Below are 14,944 nucleotides of genomic sequence, written 5' to 3' on the forward strand. Positions count from 1 at the left end.
GTTATACCAGGAGTTACTCTCAGATAACTTTGGTCGAATCGATCTTTAAAGTGGAAGGATCCGCTAAAGATTCACTTATACTGAAGACATAAAGTTCAAAATCCATTGATGCACTTCTGAAACTAGCGTCTAAACCAGTTTATGTTCGTCGTCTTATGCACAATAGTAGCGGCGCTGGCGTAGGTTGTCTCTTACGGCGACCATCAAATCTTACAACAATAACATTAAGACACATTTTAGATCTAACGCCGAAGACCTAAAGCTCCAAATCCATCTTCCATCGCTGGCTCAAAAAAAAAAGACTTGTATTGTCGCGTCAATACAGTGGCGGCGTAGCATAGGTTGGCACCTGGGGCGGCACCCCCCCCCCTCCCCCCTCGTCTAATTATAGCCTAAGGCACCCCAGAATGGCACCCCCCTGTCATGACATCACGACCGTCCTTGCCATGCAGATGCGCCAGTGAGTACTAATCTGCGCGACTTTTGTCACCCCCTCATGCTNATGACATCACGACCGTCCTTGCCATGCAGATGCGCCAGTGAGTACTAATCTGCGCGACTTTTGTCACCCCCTCATGCTTGGCACCCGGGGCGGACCGCCCCCACCGCCCCCCCCTTACGCCGCTACTGCGTCAAGACAATAGTAGCCGCGCTTGCGCAAGCTGTCTCTCGCAGCGACCACCTCGTCGTACATCAATCACACTAAAGATCACACATTTTGAGACTTGACACTGAGGACTTTAATGGAGTCAATATTGTAATACATTACAAAATGCGGGAAGCAAACTTGGCAGCGCACTGTAGCAGACGAGGCGAAGAAAATCGGCAAGACCTGAAGCGAGATCAAACGCGAAGCTCAAGACCGAACGCGATGGAGGACTGTTGTGGACGCCCTCTGCCCCATCTAGGGGACATAGGACCTTAAGTCAAGTAGGTCATGTGAAGTGAAGACATAAAGTTCAAAATCCATTGAAGCACTTGTTGAGGGGGGGCACTCTAAAAAATCTAGTATCTAAAAACACACATCGCATGTTCATTCATCGTCAATGCAAAAGTATCTTTACTTACTTCAGGTATACGGGCTTCCACGTCTCCCTAATATACTCATTGTCCACTTCCACGCCGCGCCTCCTAAGGTTGTCCCTCACGGCTATAACTTCATCGTAGGCCAGCGCAGGCCGCGCGGAGCCGAGCCTTTCTAGTTCGGCCCTAACCTCCGCGCGGCGGCGTTGCTCGTCCGAGGTACTTTGCCAGTAGAACCAGCGCTCTTTGAAGCCGGGACCTGGAATAAGATACGTAATGTTACGTTTTAGTCATGTTGTATAAACCTTCCATGAAACTTGTTTGTGTTATTTGCCGAGAGATGTCACTGCTCTTTGAGACGCGTAAAGCTGTACCGCGGTGTCCAGATTTTTTTCCCCGGCTTTAGATACCTGTGGGTCTAGACAAAGTGCAAATTATATCGCAAACCAGTCGAAAAGTGGTCGAAAAGCCCCTTTTTTGTATGGAGTTTTGACGGATTCGATTTTCGATTCGATCAAAAAGTGCGTTTTGTCTAAGGGGGCTGGGCGGCTTTGACATAATTAACATCTGTGAACCATTGACAACCTGTGTCAAGCGTTAAATTGTCACCTACATATTGACGTCTTATTTATACCTAGATAAGAGTCCCTTAAGTGCGCCGAGAGTATCCGTGGTTTATTCACATGTTATAGATAGCGTGCTATGGAAAGGGCTATGCTCGGTGTTTCTTTACGAGATCGAATCAGAAATGAGGAGATCCGTAAACGAACTAAAGTCGCTGACATAGCCCGACGGATTAGCAAACTGAAGTGGCAATGGGCAGGGCACATAGTACACAGAACTGACGGCTGATGGGGCAGGAAGGTTCTGGAGTGGAGGCCGCGTACCGGAAAACGCAGCGTGGGACGTCCACCCACAAGGTGGACCGACGATATCGTAAAGGTAGCAGGAAAGCGCTTGACGCAGGTCGCTACCAACCGGGTAGCATGGAAAGCATTGGGGGAGGCCTATGTTCAGCAGTGGACGTCCTATGGCTGAGATGATGATGATGATGGATAGTTTTTAGAATAAAGGTAAGGGGAAGCAGAAAAGATCCAAATGAGTCGACGTGCGCTTCGTGTCTTGTTTTGTCACTTGTCAAACTGCAGATTCGAGTGTCCGTAGTTCGAACCCTGTCGTTCGCTGACCTCTTCTGTTGTAGCGAACCCACTTCACACTGCGTCCCACTCCTGGTCCAGGGTCCTGCAGTGTCCCCGCCGGCGCGGGACGGCCCGGCTGTCCCCACAGTGTCCCCGCAGTGTCCCGACTCACCCGTGAGCTCCTTGAGCTCGTGGTCGGTGAGCGCGCGTCGCTCGCGCAGCGCGTCTTCCATAAGCGCCACGGCCGCGTCCCAGTCGGCGCGGGACGCCACGCACCGGTCTTGTAAAGCGTTCAGTTGCAGCACTCGGAGCACCTGCGGATAGTAACATTATGAACAATCTGCCAGTCTCGACAAGGTAACATTTATAATAGATTCGAGTCTCAGTCAGTCAGACGGAAGAGCCACTCAAACTGCAGCACCTAGTAAGAGCCACTCACATCCTGAGCACGGTCTTCCCAATGAATTCTACTTAGAGCCTCCTCCACTGCTTCATTCTTCAGAGGTTCATAAATAGGGTAACTGATTCAGCTACACGGCCCATGAGCTAATGATCTCCTGCGCTTAGCTAGAACTACTCACATCCTGAGCACTTTCTTCTCAGTGACGTCTACTTAAAGCTTCTTCCAATGCTTCCTTCTTCAACGATTCATAGACTGGGTCGGAGTCAGCAGCATGGCTCATGAGCTCAGTGAACGAAAACCATTCAAACTTCAGCACCTAGTAAAAGACACTTACATCCTGAGCACGATCCTCCCAATGGTGTCTTCTCAAAGCCTCTTCCACTGCCTCTTTCTTCAACGGCTCATAGATGGGGTCTGAGTCAGCCGCACGGCTCATGAGCTCAGTGAACTCCTCTCGTAAGGCCTCGCGGCCTACTGAGTAAGAAGAGAACTACAGCATTTAGTAAGAGCCACTTAGATCCGATCACATCCTGAGCACGGTCCTCCTAAGGGTAGCTTCTCAGGGCTCATAGCAGTATAGGACCACTGCAAGTTCTCTGATGGGGTCTGAGTCGGCAGCACGGCTCATGAGCTGGTAAATTCCTGCACCTAACCTGAAAGCCACTTGTTCTACTCACATCCTGAGCACAATCCTCCCAGTGGTGTCTCCTTAACGACTCCTCGACGCTTCTTCCACTGCCTCTTTCTTCAACGGTTCATAGATTGGGTCGGAGTCAGCAGCATGGCTCATGAGCTCAGTGAACGAAAACCATTCAAACTTCAGCACCTAGTAAAAGACACTTACATCCTGAGCACGGTGTTCCCAATGGTGTCTCGTCAGAGCTTCTTCCACCGCTTCTTTCTTCAGAGGCTCGTATATAGGGTCGGAGTCAGCCGCACGGCTCATAAGCTCAGTGAACTCCTCTCGTATCAAGAGCCACTCAAACTTCAGCATCTAGTAAAAGCATTGACTTACTCTACTTAGATCCATTGATCGACTTACATCCTGAGCCCGGTCTTCCCAGTGGTATCTTCTCAAAGCCTCCTCTACTGCCTCTTTCTTCAACGGCTCGTAGATTGAATCAGAATCAGCCGCACGACTCATGAGCTCAGTGAACTCCTCCCGTAGATACCACAGCCGGCTCACTAGTATGAGAACTAAAGCACCTAGTAAGAGTCACTTACATCCTGCGCACGGTCTTCCCAGTGGTGTCTCCTTATAGCTTCTTCCACCGCTTCCTTTTTCAACGGTCTCGGTGTATATCTCACGCATGACGGCTCATGAACTCAGTGAACGAGAGCCACTCAAACTTCAGCATCTAGTAAAAATAACTTACATCCTGAGCACGATCCTCCCAGTGGTGTCTTCTCAAAGCTTCCTCCACTGCCTCTTTCTTCAACGGTTCGTAGATAGGATCAGAATCAGCTGCACGGCTCATGAGCTCAGTAAACTCCTCTCGCAATGCCTCGCGACCGGCGCGGATGGATGCAGCCGGGAGTTCTGTGTCCGCCCACTCGCGAAGCTTGATATCGACTGATGTGTTGAATTTATCTGGGGATCCACGATTGATATGTTATTGAGGACACATTAATGTTTTCAGTGTGCTTACCATGAGTTTACGTTAGGTGTGTTCGCTAGCGAGTACGTCAAAAACAATTATGAAGATTTTAGTTCTCGAAAGTAGCCGCTAGGGGCGCTGTGCAATCTGTCATACAGTTAATGTCATTTTTTTATGTACTCGCTACCGAGGACTCGTAAACTCATGGCAAGCACACAGTTGGCCTGATTCACACTACAGATTTTTTTTTCTTTGCATAACAAGGCAGGTATTTGACCACAATCGCACCTGGTGTTAAGTGAGATGCAGTCTAGAATGGTACATATCTGCCCTGTAAGTGCCTAGTCACTCTCGTCTTGAAAAGGCCCGGATTACTTCTTTTATTAGGAGATTAGTGCCCATTTCCACCATCAATCCCTAATTTTAAGTGACTCTTATAGAAACAAAATTCCTGTTATGTGTTACCTAGGGGGTCACTTAAAAATTAGGGATTGATGGTGAAAACGGGCATAGGTAATCTATAGTGTAATGATGCTGATTAGGATAAAACTGCCGCAAATTGATACATACAATACTATTTCGTAACCTGCCGGCCTAGGATGCGACCCACAATATAATCTTATCGTCGAAAATCGATAAGACGATATAATAGCGCGCATACTGGACTGGCTGATCTAGCCTGATGTATTTGAAACTCGTACTACTTACTAACATAACTTGTAAACTATCTAAATACATACTTTTCCAAACAACAATACAACGAGAATACGAAAGTATGTCTGACTTCTTACTATAATCGAAATCGTAAGGGTCGAGCCTTATGGAGGAGTCGCCGCCGTTGCCACCTGATTTTGAGTTGCCGTTGTGTGCATCGTTCTGTTTGTATTTCACTTGGCGTGGCAACGCGAACACTGAATATTAGGAAATTGCTGTAGTATTTTTTTCTCCAAGGGAAATGTTTTGACAGATTGATTTACTCCTTCTCGTTTTCATTTCTGCAACTCTTGTATGATTTATTTATATGCACAGCGAAATACGAGTAGGAGATAAAAGTTCATCAAGTGACAAATGACTAAACTATTATGGGGTCTCCGAGATAAAATTGGAGGTCTATGAGCTACAAATGGGTGGTCTTCATTGATTGAGCCTCAGGTCTTGAATAATAACGCGAGTGGACTGTATTAAAGTTATTATAATTTCTGTATATAAACGAAGCCACAACAACAGGTTATTAATGAATTTACTATGCGTAAGTATGAGTGTCGTGCGTGCCGCTCGGTGGCCAAGTGTGGGATCGCCTTCACGCGCCGCCGTCGTCGCTCCCGGTACCTTTCACTGCGTCGCCCGCTCCAAGGTCAGTTGCCCGGGCGCGAACATCATATTAGTGTATTTCATATTGATACTGAATACCTGTGTTATCATGCCATTTTGTTTTGCAAATAAAAAGATCGATGACAGACAAAATTCCGTGCGGGCAAAGCCATCCGCCTGGCTAGCTACCACCATCACCTAAGTCTGTCGCCATAACAACAATGTTAACAGCATTGTTGTGTTCCGGCAGTTACAGGTAAGCTAGCCAGTTCCTCCGTGGTTGAGGATTCCGGATGAAGCTCGCTTCCACCTTCGGCCTGATCGTCACTTACCATCAGGAGAGATACAGGCCAAGAGCTTCCTCGTTGTGGATAAAAAAAGCCGCGGGCGGAGAGCTAGTATTTCCTATTTTTGATTAGAATGAACTCACCCACGTCATCTTGCGCTTGGGCCGCGGCCGGCAGATATATCCCGGCGAAGACTCTCTCGGCCGCCGCGCCCCACAGCGCCGCGTGTAGACGCTGCTCCCAGGCGGGCGCGGCCACGGCGGATAGCTCGGCCGACTGGTCGAGTAACTCGGCCGATTGATCGAGTAACTCGGCCGATTGGTCGAGTAACTCGGCCGATTGATCGAGTAACTCGGTCGATTGGTCGAGTAGCTCGGGTGCCCGCAATACGTAGACGCGAGGTCCAAATGCTGCATGATTGCTTATTTTTGACATGACATTGACAGATATGTTAAAATCCACCAATCACGCAGCAGTCAGACCCCACATCCACGTCCCGCCATCTAGCGGATCTTTCATTCGCGAAAACCCTCATTCGGCGCGTGCTCGCTCGAATTCGAAAGCTAGACACTGCGTCTGTGACGCTTAGTTCGAACTACCTTAAGGGGCACTTTACATGCTTCAATCTTTTGAAGCTTTTCGCTGAGAGCACCAGCGCTTCGAGACAAAAATAGTAGGTGCTGAGAAGAAACGCCGGAACAAACTCCCACCGGAAAGTCGTCGGACAAGTCGCTAGACAGGTCGTAAAATCAAACCTGCCTATAAATCCATGGCTCAACTCGACAAATTACTTAATTTTGCTACAAGGTGTGCACCTGCACATAAACCTGTCTCACTAGCATAAATAAAATACACTATTACAAAGACCTCCCATTTGTAGCTCATCCACCCCCCAATTTTATCTCGGAGACCCCTCAATTTTACTCGGCGTCTGGGTGTTCAACTAGGAGGTGAGAAGAAAATGCTTCCTAATTTCGACATAGGGTAGTTTTTATCTCGGTTTTTGAAACAGGGACGTGCGGGATAATGTTTTTCTGTGACAGACAACATTCCAAGCCGCGGGCGGAAAGCTAGTATTTCCTATTTTTGTTTAGAATGAACTCACCCACGTCGTCCTGGGCCTGCGCCGCGGCCGGCAGATATATCCCGGCGAAGACTCTCTCGGCCGCCGCGCCCCACAGCGCCGCGTGTAGACGCTGCTCCCAGGCGGGCGCGGCCACGGCCGACAGCTCGGCCGACTGGTCGAGTAGCTCGGCGCGTGCCCGCTCGAATAGCTCGTCGCGGTCGAGCTCGCGCTGTCTGCGGATAATAAATGAAAGGGACATTGAATGAAGAATATTGATTCAGTTTGGACATCATTAAGATATAACATGCAAAAACCACAATGTTCAAAACTGGTGGTTTGCGAGCATGTTTGCGAAAAAATATAAAGAAAACGAAAACGGAATCAAATTAAATATACTAAAAAAATAATGTTATGTACTCGATTTTAAAGTGCTCCTGAAAACCACTGAAGTATCCATGAAAGGTTCCATCAAGGTTGTCTGTCCCTGGGAGGTCACCAGCATACCTTTCGAGCACTGAGCTACCCTTAGATTACTGACCCGTGGTTGAGGGGTCACTAAGCTTGATCACCGAGTTGTGCCTGGGGCGTCACTAGTCACTACACTAGAATGCTCATTGGAATTCAAGGCTGTCACTTAAATACTTATGGGGTCACTAAACTGTCCTTTAGGTTACTAGGCCATGTCTGGAGGATCGATAAGCTACCCCCGTGGTCCTGGAATACTCATGGGGTCACTGAGCTACTTTTTGGGTTACTGGGTCGTAGCTGAGCTACCCTTGGGGATCCTGGAATACTTATGGGATCACTGAGCTACTCCTTGAGTTACTGGTCCGTGTCTGGGGCGTCTATGAGCTTCCCCCGGGGTCCTGGAATACTTATGGGATCACTGAGCTACTCCTTAGGTTACTGATCCGTATCTGGAGGGGTACCTGAGCTCCCCCGGGTTTCCCGTTGAGAGACCACACATGACGCGATCAGTTTGAAACTTTCAAACTGGTGTCCTAGAATACTTAGGGGGTCACTGAGCTACTCCTTAGGTTACTGGGTCGTATCTGGGGGGTACCTGAGCTCCCTTGGGTTTCCCTAAGCTCTCCCGGGAATCACTGAGCTCATCTGGGGAAAGTATTCTTCCACTCAGTCTCGAGGTTGAAGCGCATGGCCTTGAAAGCGTCAGCTTGCTGCTCGACCGACGCGCGCACCATCCGCCAGAAGCAATCCGCTAGCGATAGGTTACTTGGCCGTCAATGAGGGGTCACTGAGTTGTACCTAGGGGGTTACAGCACTAAGACGTCCATGGGAAATCAAGGCTGTCACTGGAATACCTATGGGGTCACTAAGCTGCCTCTTAGATTACTGGGCCGTGTCTAGGGGGTCGATGAGCTTCCTCCGGGGTCCTGGAATACTTATGGAGTCACTGAGCTACCCTTAGGTTACTAGGTCGTGTCTAGGGAATCCCTGAGCTACCCCCGGGGACCTGGAATACTCATGGGATCACTGAGCTACTTCTTGGGTTACTGGGTCGTAGCTGAGCTACCCTTGGGGATCCTGGAATACTTATGGGATCACTGAGCTACTCCTTGAGTTACTGGGCCGTGTCTGGGGCGTCTATGAGCTTCCCCCGAGTCCTGGAATACTTATGAGGTTACTGAGCAGCCCCTTGTGTTACTAGGCCGTGTCTGGGGGGTCGATAAGCTTCCCCGGAGGATCCTGGAATACTTATAGAATCACTGAGCTACCCTTAGGTTACTGGGTCGTATCTGGGGGGTCCCTAAGCTCACCTGGGGTCCTGGAATGCTTATGGGGTCACTGAGCTACTCCTTGGGTTACTGACCCGTAGTTAGGGGGTCCCTAAGCTCACCTGGGGTCCTGGAATACTCATGGAATCACTGAGCTACTTCTTGGATGACTGTGCCGTGTCTGGAGGGTCGCTGAGCTACCCCCGGGTCCTGGAAATACTTATGAGGCCACTGAGCTACTCCTTGGGTTACTGACCCGTAGTTGGGGTGTCCCTGAGATCACCTGGGTTCCTTAAATACTTATGGGGTCACTGAGCTACTTCTTGGGTTACTGAGCCGTGTCTGGGGCGTCTATGAGCTTCCCCCGAGTCCTGGAATACTTATGGAGTCACTGAGCTGTATCTGGGGGGTACCTGAGCTCCCCCGGGTTTCCCTAAGCTCTCCCGGGGTTCCCTGAGCTCACCTGGGGAAAGTGTTCTTCCACTCGGTCTCGAGGTTGAAGCGCATGGCCTTGAAGGCGTCTGCTTGTTGCTCGACCGACGCGCGCACCATCCGCCAGAAGCAATCTGCTACAGCCAGGGACAAGTTGCGAGTTGTCACTTGGGATGGAGTCACTAGGCCGTCTCTGGGGACAATACAAATGCAATTGTAAACCATCAGTACTCATAGTTCAAGAAAACACCCTTTATCAGCTACTTTTCACAACCAAAATCCGGTCGCCGAGCACTTAGAATTTCGTCCAATGACCCCAAGCAGGCCTGGCTCACTCCGCGCGGTACATCCGATAATTACCTACAGCGAAGCGCCCCGCCGGCGGGTATTATATCAGTCGAGTGTCACGCGCGCGCTCGTCAGGACGCTGGCGTGCGTTGTAGTATGATTATAATTCTATGATCGAAGTATTATTTAAAAATGGACATAAAGAGAAAGAAATATTGTGCGGCGTTCGAGTGTTTAAATTCGAAAAGTAATCTACCGGATTTATCTTTTTTTTTTTCGCTTCCCAAAGATGCTGAAAGGTATGTTGGCCATGTAGGTAATCAATAATTCTTAGGATAGTATAGGAACCTAACCTACTATGACTACTGCTCAGAATGCGTTCGTTCGTTTCAGCCAAATGACGTCCACTGCTGCAGCTGGACAAAGGCCTCTCCCAAGGTTTACCATAATGAATGCATACTTACCTACATACGTAGGTCATTACAAATAAGTAGATTAATTATTTTTTCACTAGACAGCAACCCTAACAGCGTAAGAAGAGTTCAGAGGCACGCGATAGAAAGAGACAAAACTTGTAGGTGAATAAAATTGTAGGTACGTAGTGCTGTGCGAGCTGAATTCCACTGTATCGCGTCGTAGCAAGACTCGCATTTATTTAAATCGTCTTGCGGAGTAATCCTTCTGTACCTGTACTATTACTTATTCTGTGCCCCAAGCTACCCATCCTTATCGCTCGCGAGTAATTATATTGCTGTCGCGACTGTGCGACGGGCGCAGTGAGTGTGCGAGCGCGACAGCAATATAATTACACACTTTAATTCACAATAAAATAGTGAGTTACAACGATAAGTATTGCACGCGCATGTTCTCGATTGGCTACTAAAACAATTCATACTAGAAACGGGTCCGAGATGCCACGTAGTAATGCGTATCCCAAATGTCAGTTTGAATCTGTATTCTTCCGGGCCAGGATGCGCACCGTGATAAAATCTTATCAATGATTTTAGACGACAAAATTAATCTTATCGAGTAAAATCGATAAAATGATGCCATAAACGCTTATCGCGGCGCGCATCCTAGGCCTACAGAAGAGGCTGTGATAAAAAAAAGCTATGAAATAAAAAATTCTTACATCAATAATGAGTGTGCCCCATTTTGAAGAACATAGAAAAAAATTGGAGATGAAAGGGCGAACTACAAATCATCCCATCATCATCATTTCAGCCACAAGACGTCCACTGTTAAACATAGGCCTCCTCCAACGATTTCCACATTGCCCAGTTGGTAGCAGCCTACATCCAGCGTTTTCCTTCTACCCTTATTAGGTCGTCGGTCCACCGTATGTTTGGACGTCCCATGCTATATTTAGAAGAACATACACTCACTTGAACAATTTGGATGACCTGAAGAACCGCTCCTCGTACTCGCGAATGCTTTGTATGGAGTCGTCTTTGCGGCTACGGCCAGTTACTACCGCATAGTAGCCTAGCGCCTTCATGGGGAACAGCTTGCCTTCTAGGATACGACGGATCTGATGGGAGAATAGAATAGAATGTTGTTTTATTTGATAAAAAGTACACAAGCAATCAAGACACACTTATAGAGAGAAACGTCAGTGCTACAGTGTCCCCTTAGTTAGGCTATGTGCCGGTATGCACAATACTTAATCTCTGCATATCTTATCTTGATCACGTTCACAGTGTCAGCACATTTATTACGTATAGTGTTGATGCTGTGACGTCATTTACCTTTAATCTATATCGTATAAATACTCCCGTAGTTCACGTTAATAAATAGACTAACAACAACTCTTGTCTCATTCATACGGTCCCCTACCATGGCACAGGCTACATCAGTGCCCCTTCTAGGCTACAGTCTCCTTTTCTAAGTTACAGTATCCCCCCTATACTATAGTGTCATCTTCTAAGGCTATATTAGTGTTCGTGCATTCTAGGCTAAAGCCTGGTCCGTGAGCACGTAGAATTTTGTCCAATGACCCCAAGCTACCCATCCTTATCACTCGCCCGTAATTATATTGCTGTCGCGACTGTGCGACGGGCGCCCGCAGTGAGTGTGCGAGCGCGACAGCAACATAATAGGGATGTTTCCTGGGTCAAAAAGCAAGAGTTTTAATTAGTCCGTCAGTTAACTTATCAAAAAATACTCTACATGTATTTTTCACTTTTTCAAACTAATGAAAATTTAAAGAGATAAAGCGCGCCAAAGTTCATAAGAAGAGGCCCGTGACGTCAATGCGTGCATAAAAGTGCCACACGTTGTGACGTCGTGCGGAACTTCAACGCACCATAACTATGTAATTATTTGTTAGATTGACAAATAAAAATATATGTGTTCAATATTTTTTGATATTAAACATTGCGGACTAAAAAATTTTTTTTACGAAACTAGCCTATTACGCGCGAGCGATAAGGATGGGTAGCTTGGGGTCATTGGACAAAATTCTACGTGCTCACGGACCAGGCTTTACAATGTCCCCCTGGGCTAAATCAGTGTCCTTCCTAGGAGTCCCTAGGCCCCACCAGTGTCTCTCCTAGGATACTAGGCTACCATCCCGCCCCTCAGTTGCAACAGTAGTCTTTCCTAAGTTACAGTATCCCTCTAGGCTAGTGTCCTCTCATGCGTTATAGTGGCCCCCTAAATAATACAGTATCACTTCCCAAGCCTACATTAGTGTTCCCTCTAGGCTACAATGTCCCCTAGGCTACAGTGTCCCTCAGACTACACAATTTTCCTAGACTACACTTACCCTGTTGGGATTGGCCAGACTCTCCTCAGCCAGGTCAACCTTGGTAAGAACAAAGATGGTCCTCTTTCCGCCCGGGTCACATGAAGCTACCAGATCCGTCACGTTGCTACGCTCTGCGTCTACGGACCCGTCCTGGGAAACATTAAAATAAACGGTTAATTTATGAGTAAACAATAAAACCCGTCTGACCCGTTCTGGGAGTCCTCAAGTCCTCCATTTGCTTTTGATAAATAAAATAGTATAACAGAGTAGTTCATCTGCAAAGGAAACTAAATAAAAAAGAAAATAAGGGGGGATAGAATGGGTGGTCCACGAGAGTGACCATAATTTTTCGAGGCAAGTCGATTGAGGATTTTTATTCTATAGTCTGGTCTGCGAGCACGTAGAATTTTGTCCAATGACCTCAAGCTACCCATCCTTATCGCTCGCGCGTAATTATGTTGCTGTCGCGCTCGCACACTCACTGAGGGCGCCCGTCGCACAGTCGCGACAGCAACATAATTACGCGCGAGCGACAAGGATGGGTAGCTTGGGGTCATTGGACAAAATTCTACGTGCTCACAGACCGGGCTTTATCATATCTCAAGACAACAAATTACCTGTATGCAAAGTATGATGGCGTTGGGGTTCTCCATGTACTGTCGAGACATGAGCTTGATCGCTTCACGAGTGTCCGACGCCATGTCCACTGTTTGAGTCTGAAATAATAACATTTTAATTAAATTACTATAGAAAAATATACTGTGGCATCTTAGGTAGCTGTAGTAAGGGACATAGCAACAAATCTTTATAAACTCTGAGAGCCTTCAAGCAGCTTATATTATAAATAAATAATGCGCAGCTGCTGTTCACAGTACAGTCGACAGCACATCAGACTATACGTTTAAAAAAAAAACAAAGAAAAATAGTTTATTTGGTTCAAACAAACGTTGCAAAGTCGCCCTTTTATCGCAATAATAATTACGTAAGATACCGCAGTGTTTACGTTGACGTGCTGTCGACTGTACATTAAATAAATTAACTGAGTCAGTGTCTGGAGTATGGGAACGGCACTGGAGGATATTTACGTGACGTCAAACGTCAGCGAGACTTCAGATTTGTATACTCTGTCACGTCATAATATGCAAATTCCGTGTCACTTCCATATCTCAGGTACTGATTCAGTTATCGTTAGCCTAGACACAGACCACCGATTTGGTATCGGCTGATTCTTTATACAAAATAGAATTGGGCCCAACTATCAGCCAACTAATAGTCGGTGGTCTGCGCCTAGACTTAGACCTAGTTCAAAACATTATTGTGTTGTTAAAAACCCAATATTCTGTTAACATAGATCTAAACACAACGCAATAAGGTTCAAAACAAAACTCACCGATATAACACCGGGCAGGTCGACCAACACCATGCGATGCAAGCCAGGTCCCTTCACAGACATGGATATCACTTCTGTGGACACAGTCCGGCCGCCTCGCACGCTGTTACGCATACGGAGTTCTACCTCTCTGTAGAATGAAATTGTTTTATTATTTACTGCAATAAAAACGACTATAGGAACAAAAAGACATAAAGTACGGCCAATTAGCAGCGATATAAAAGGTCGATACGACTGTCGAGTTAACAATATATTCTGTCTCTTCTAGGCATGGAAATGATTGCTATTTTTCATTCATTTTCATTCTATGAAATGATGATTTTTTTTCATATGATTTCACATGCGAAATTTCACAGGCAATGATTTTTATTCGCAGTGTTTTAATGTAGCTCTTTCATATAATGTGCTACTTTTAATGAAGTATGAATTATGATGAAGGATTGCTAATTAGCTAAAATATGAAATGTAACAATATCTGTTTCATTTATGTCGCACAACAAAAAACAAACAGTTTCACAGCACATTAATAACCGCGCGACTAATGAAAATCATTCATTTCATCTGCCTGCTATCTAATGAAATCACACGAATCATGACAAGGAAATCTAAACCTTACACCTTTGAGTTTAAAGTTCATATTTAAAATGACCAGTTTCGTCCGTCATCACATCTCTTGTCCTTTTCTAACACGCACATGATCAAATCATTCCTTCTTACTCGCTCGGTCGCTTCGCAGAGCTGCGCTCACGAACTTCGCTCGAATGAATTAATGAAATTCATGTGATTCGTGATTTCGTTGACTGTGAAATTATAGCAGTCTATGTGAAGTAAAATAGCAGGTGTGATTAATGAAATTCATTTCATATGATTTTTCACCTGCTATTCATGAAATGTTCCATGCCTAGTCTCTTCCCATCTTGTGTATTATTTGTCGTAATGTCTCGTTCTCCCGCCAAAAAATGTCAAAGTCAGACGGGTTCACCCATGACATTGGGTTTGTTTACATTTAGTATCGCTTCTCGTTGGCCGTACTTTAGTAGGTAATTGGTATGTTTAACTTTAAAATGTTTACAAATTGTTGAACATCAACAAAATTGACAACCATAATGGGTAGTGGTATGGACATTTTAAAATATGCATAAAAAATATTTAAAACTTAATCCTTTTTTTTTTTTTTTTTTTTAATTTGTGGCAACCAAACCTCTCTGGGAGGTTTATTTCTGCCAATGTCGAGTGAAAAATATTGACATAGTTATCAATAGAACGTGGGTGTTTCAGTTCTATTGATTTTTCATGGATTCCGTGGAGTTAAGTATGCCCGTAAGCAGGTTTCGAGACGCCACCGGGTCCAAAGCGGGTTGTTCATACGACAACCCACTCGACACTCGATGCGTGCTCAAATTCGAAGTATTTCAATGTTTTTTATAATTTATCACTTCACTGCACTTTAGAACACAAAATAACACCAAATTTGTACACTAAAGTCCATTAAATAATAAATTGAAACCATTAAAACAGATCG

General features: G+C 46.1%; 1 protein-coding gene across 1 annotated transcript in view; it reads right to left on the reverse strand.

The window, feature by feature from the left end:
* The window catches only part of Opa1 (Opa1 mitochondrial dynamin like GTPase), a 29,707-nt gene that overhangs the window by 5,852 nt on the left and 8,911 nt on the right, over positions 1-14,944 (reverse strand). Inside the window, exons 9-17 of the mRNA XM_028305004.1 lie at positions 13,423-13,552; positions 12,650-12,748; positions 12,051-12,182; positions 10,669-10,814; positions 9,027-9,188; positions 6,867-7,060; positions 3,942-4,156; positions 2,335-2,476; positions 1,069-1,282 (exon numbers count right to left, since the gene is read on the reverse strand). Of these exons, the coding sequence (XP_028160805.1) occupies positions 1,069-1,282; positions 2,335-2,476; positions 3,942-4,156; positions 6,867-7,060; positions 9,027-9,188; positions 10,669-10,814; positions 12,051-12,182; positions 12,650-12,748; positions 13,423-13,552 (1,434 nt within the window). The remainder of the gene's footprint in view (positions 1-1,068; positions 1,283-2,334; positions 2,477-3,941; positions 4,157-6,866; positions 7,061-9,026; positions 9,189-10,668; positions 10,815-12,050; positions 12,183-12,649; positions 12,749-13,422; positions 13,553-14,944) is intronic.

Source organism: Ostrinia furnacalis, unplaced genomic scaffold (genome assembly GCF_004193835.3).
Source record: "Ostrinia furnacalis isolate ACB-3 unplaced genomic scaffold, ASM419383v2 OfSCF1632, whole genome shotgun sequence".
In the NCBI taxonomy this organism is placed as follows: domain Eukaryota; kingdom Metazoa; phylum Arthropoda; class Insecta; order Lepidoptera; family Crambidae; genus Ostrinia; species Ostrinia furnacalis.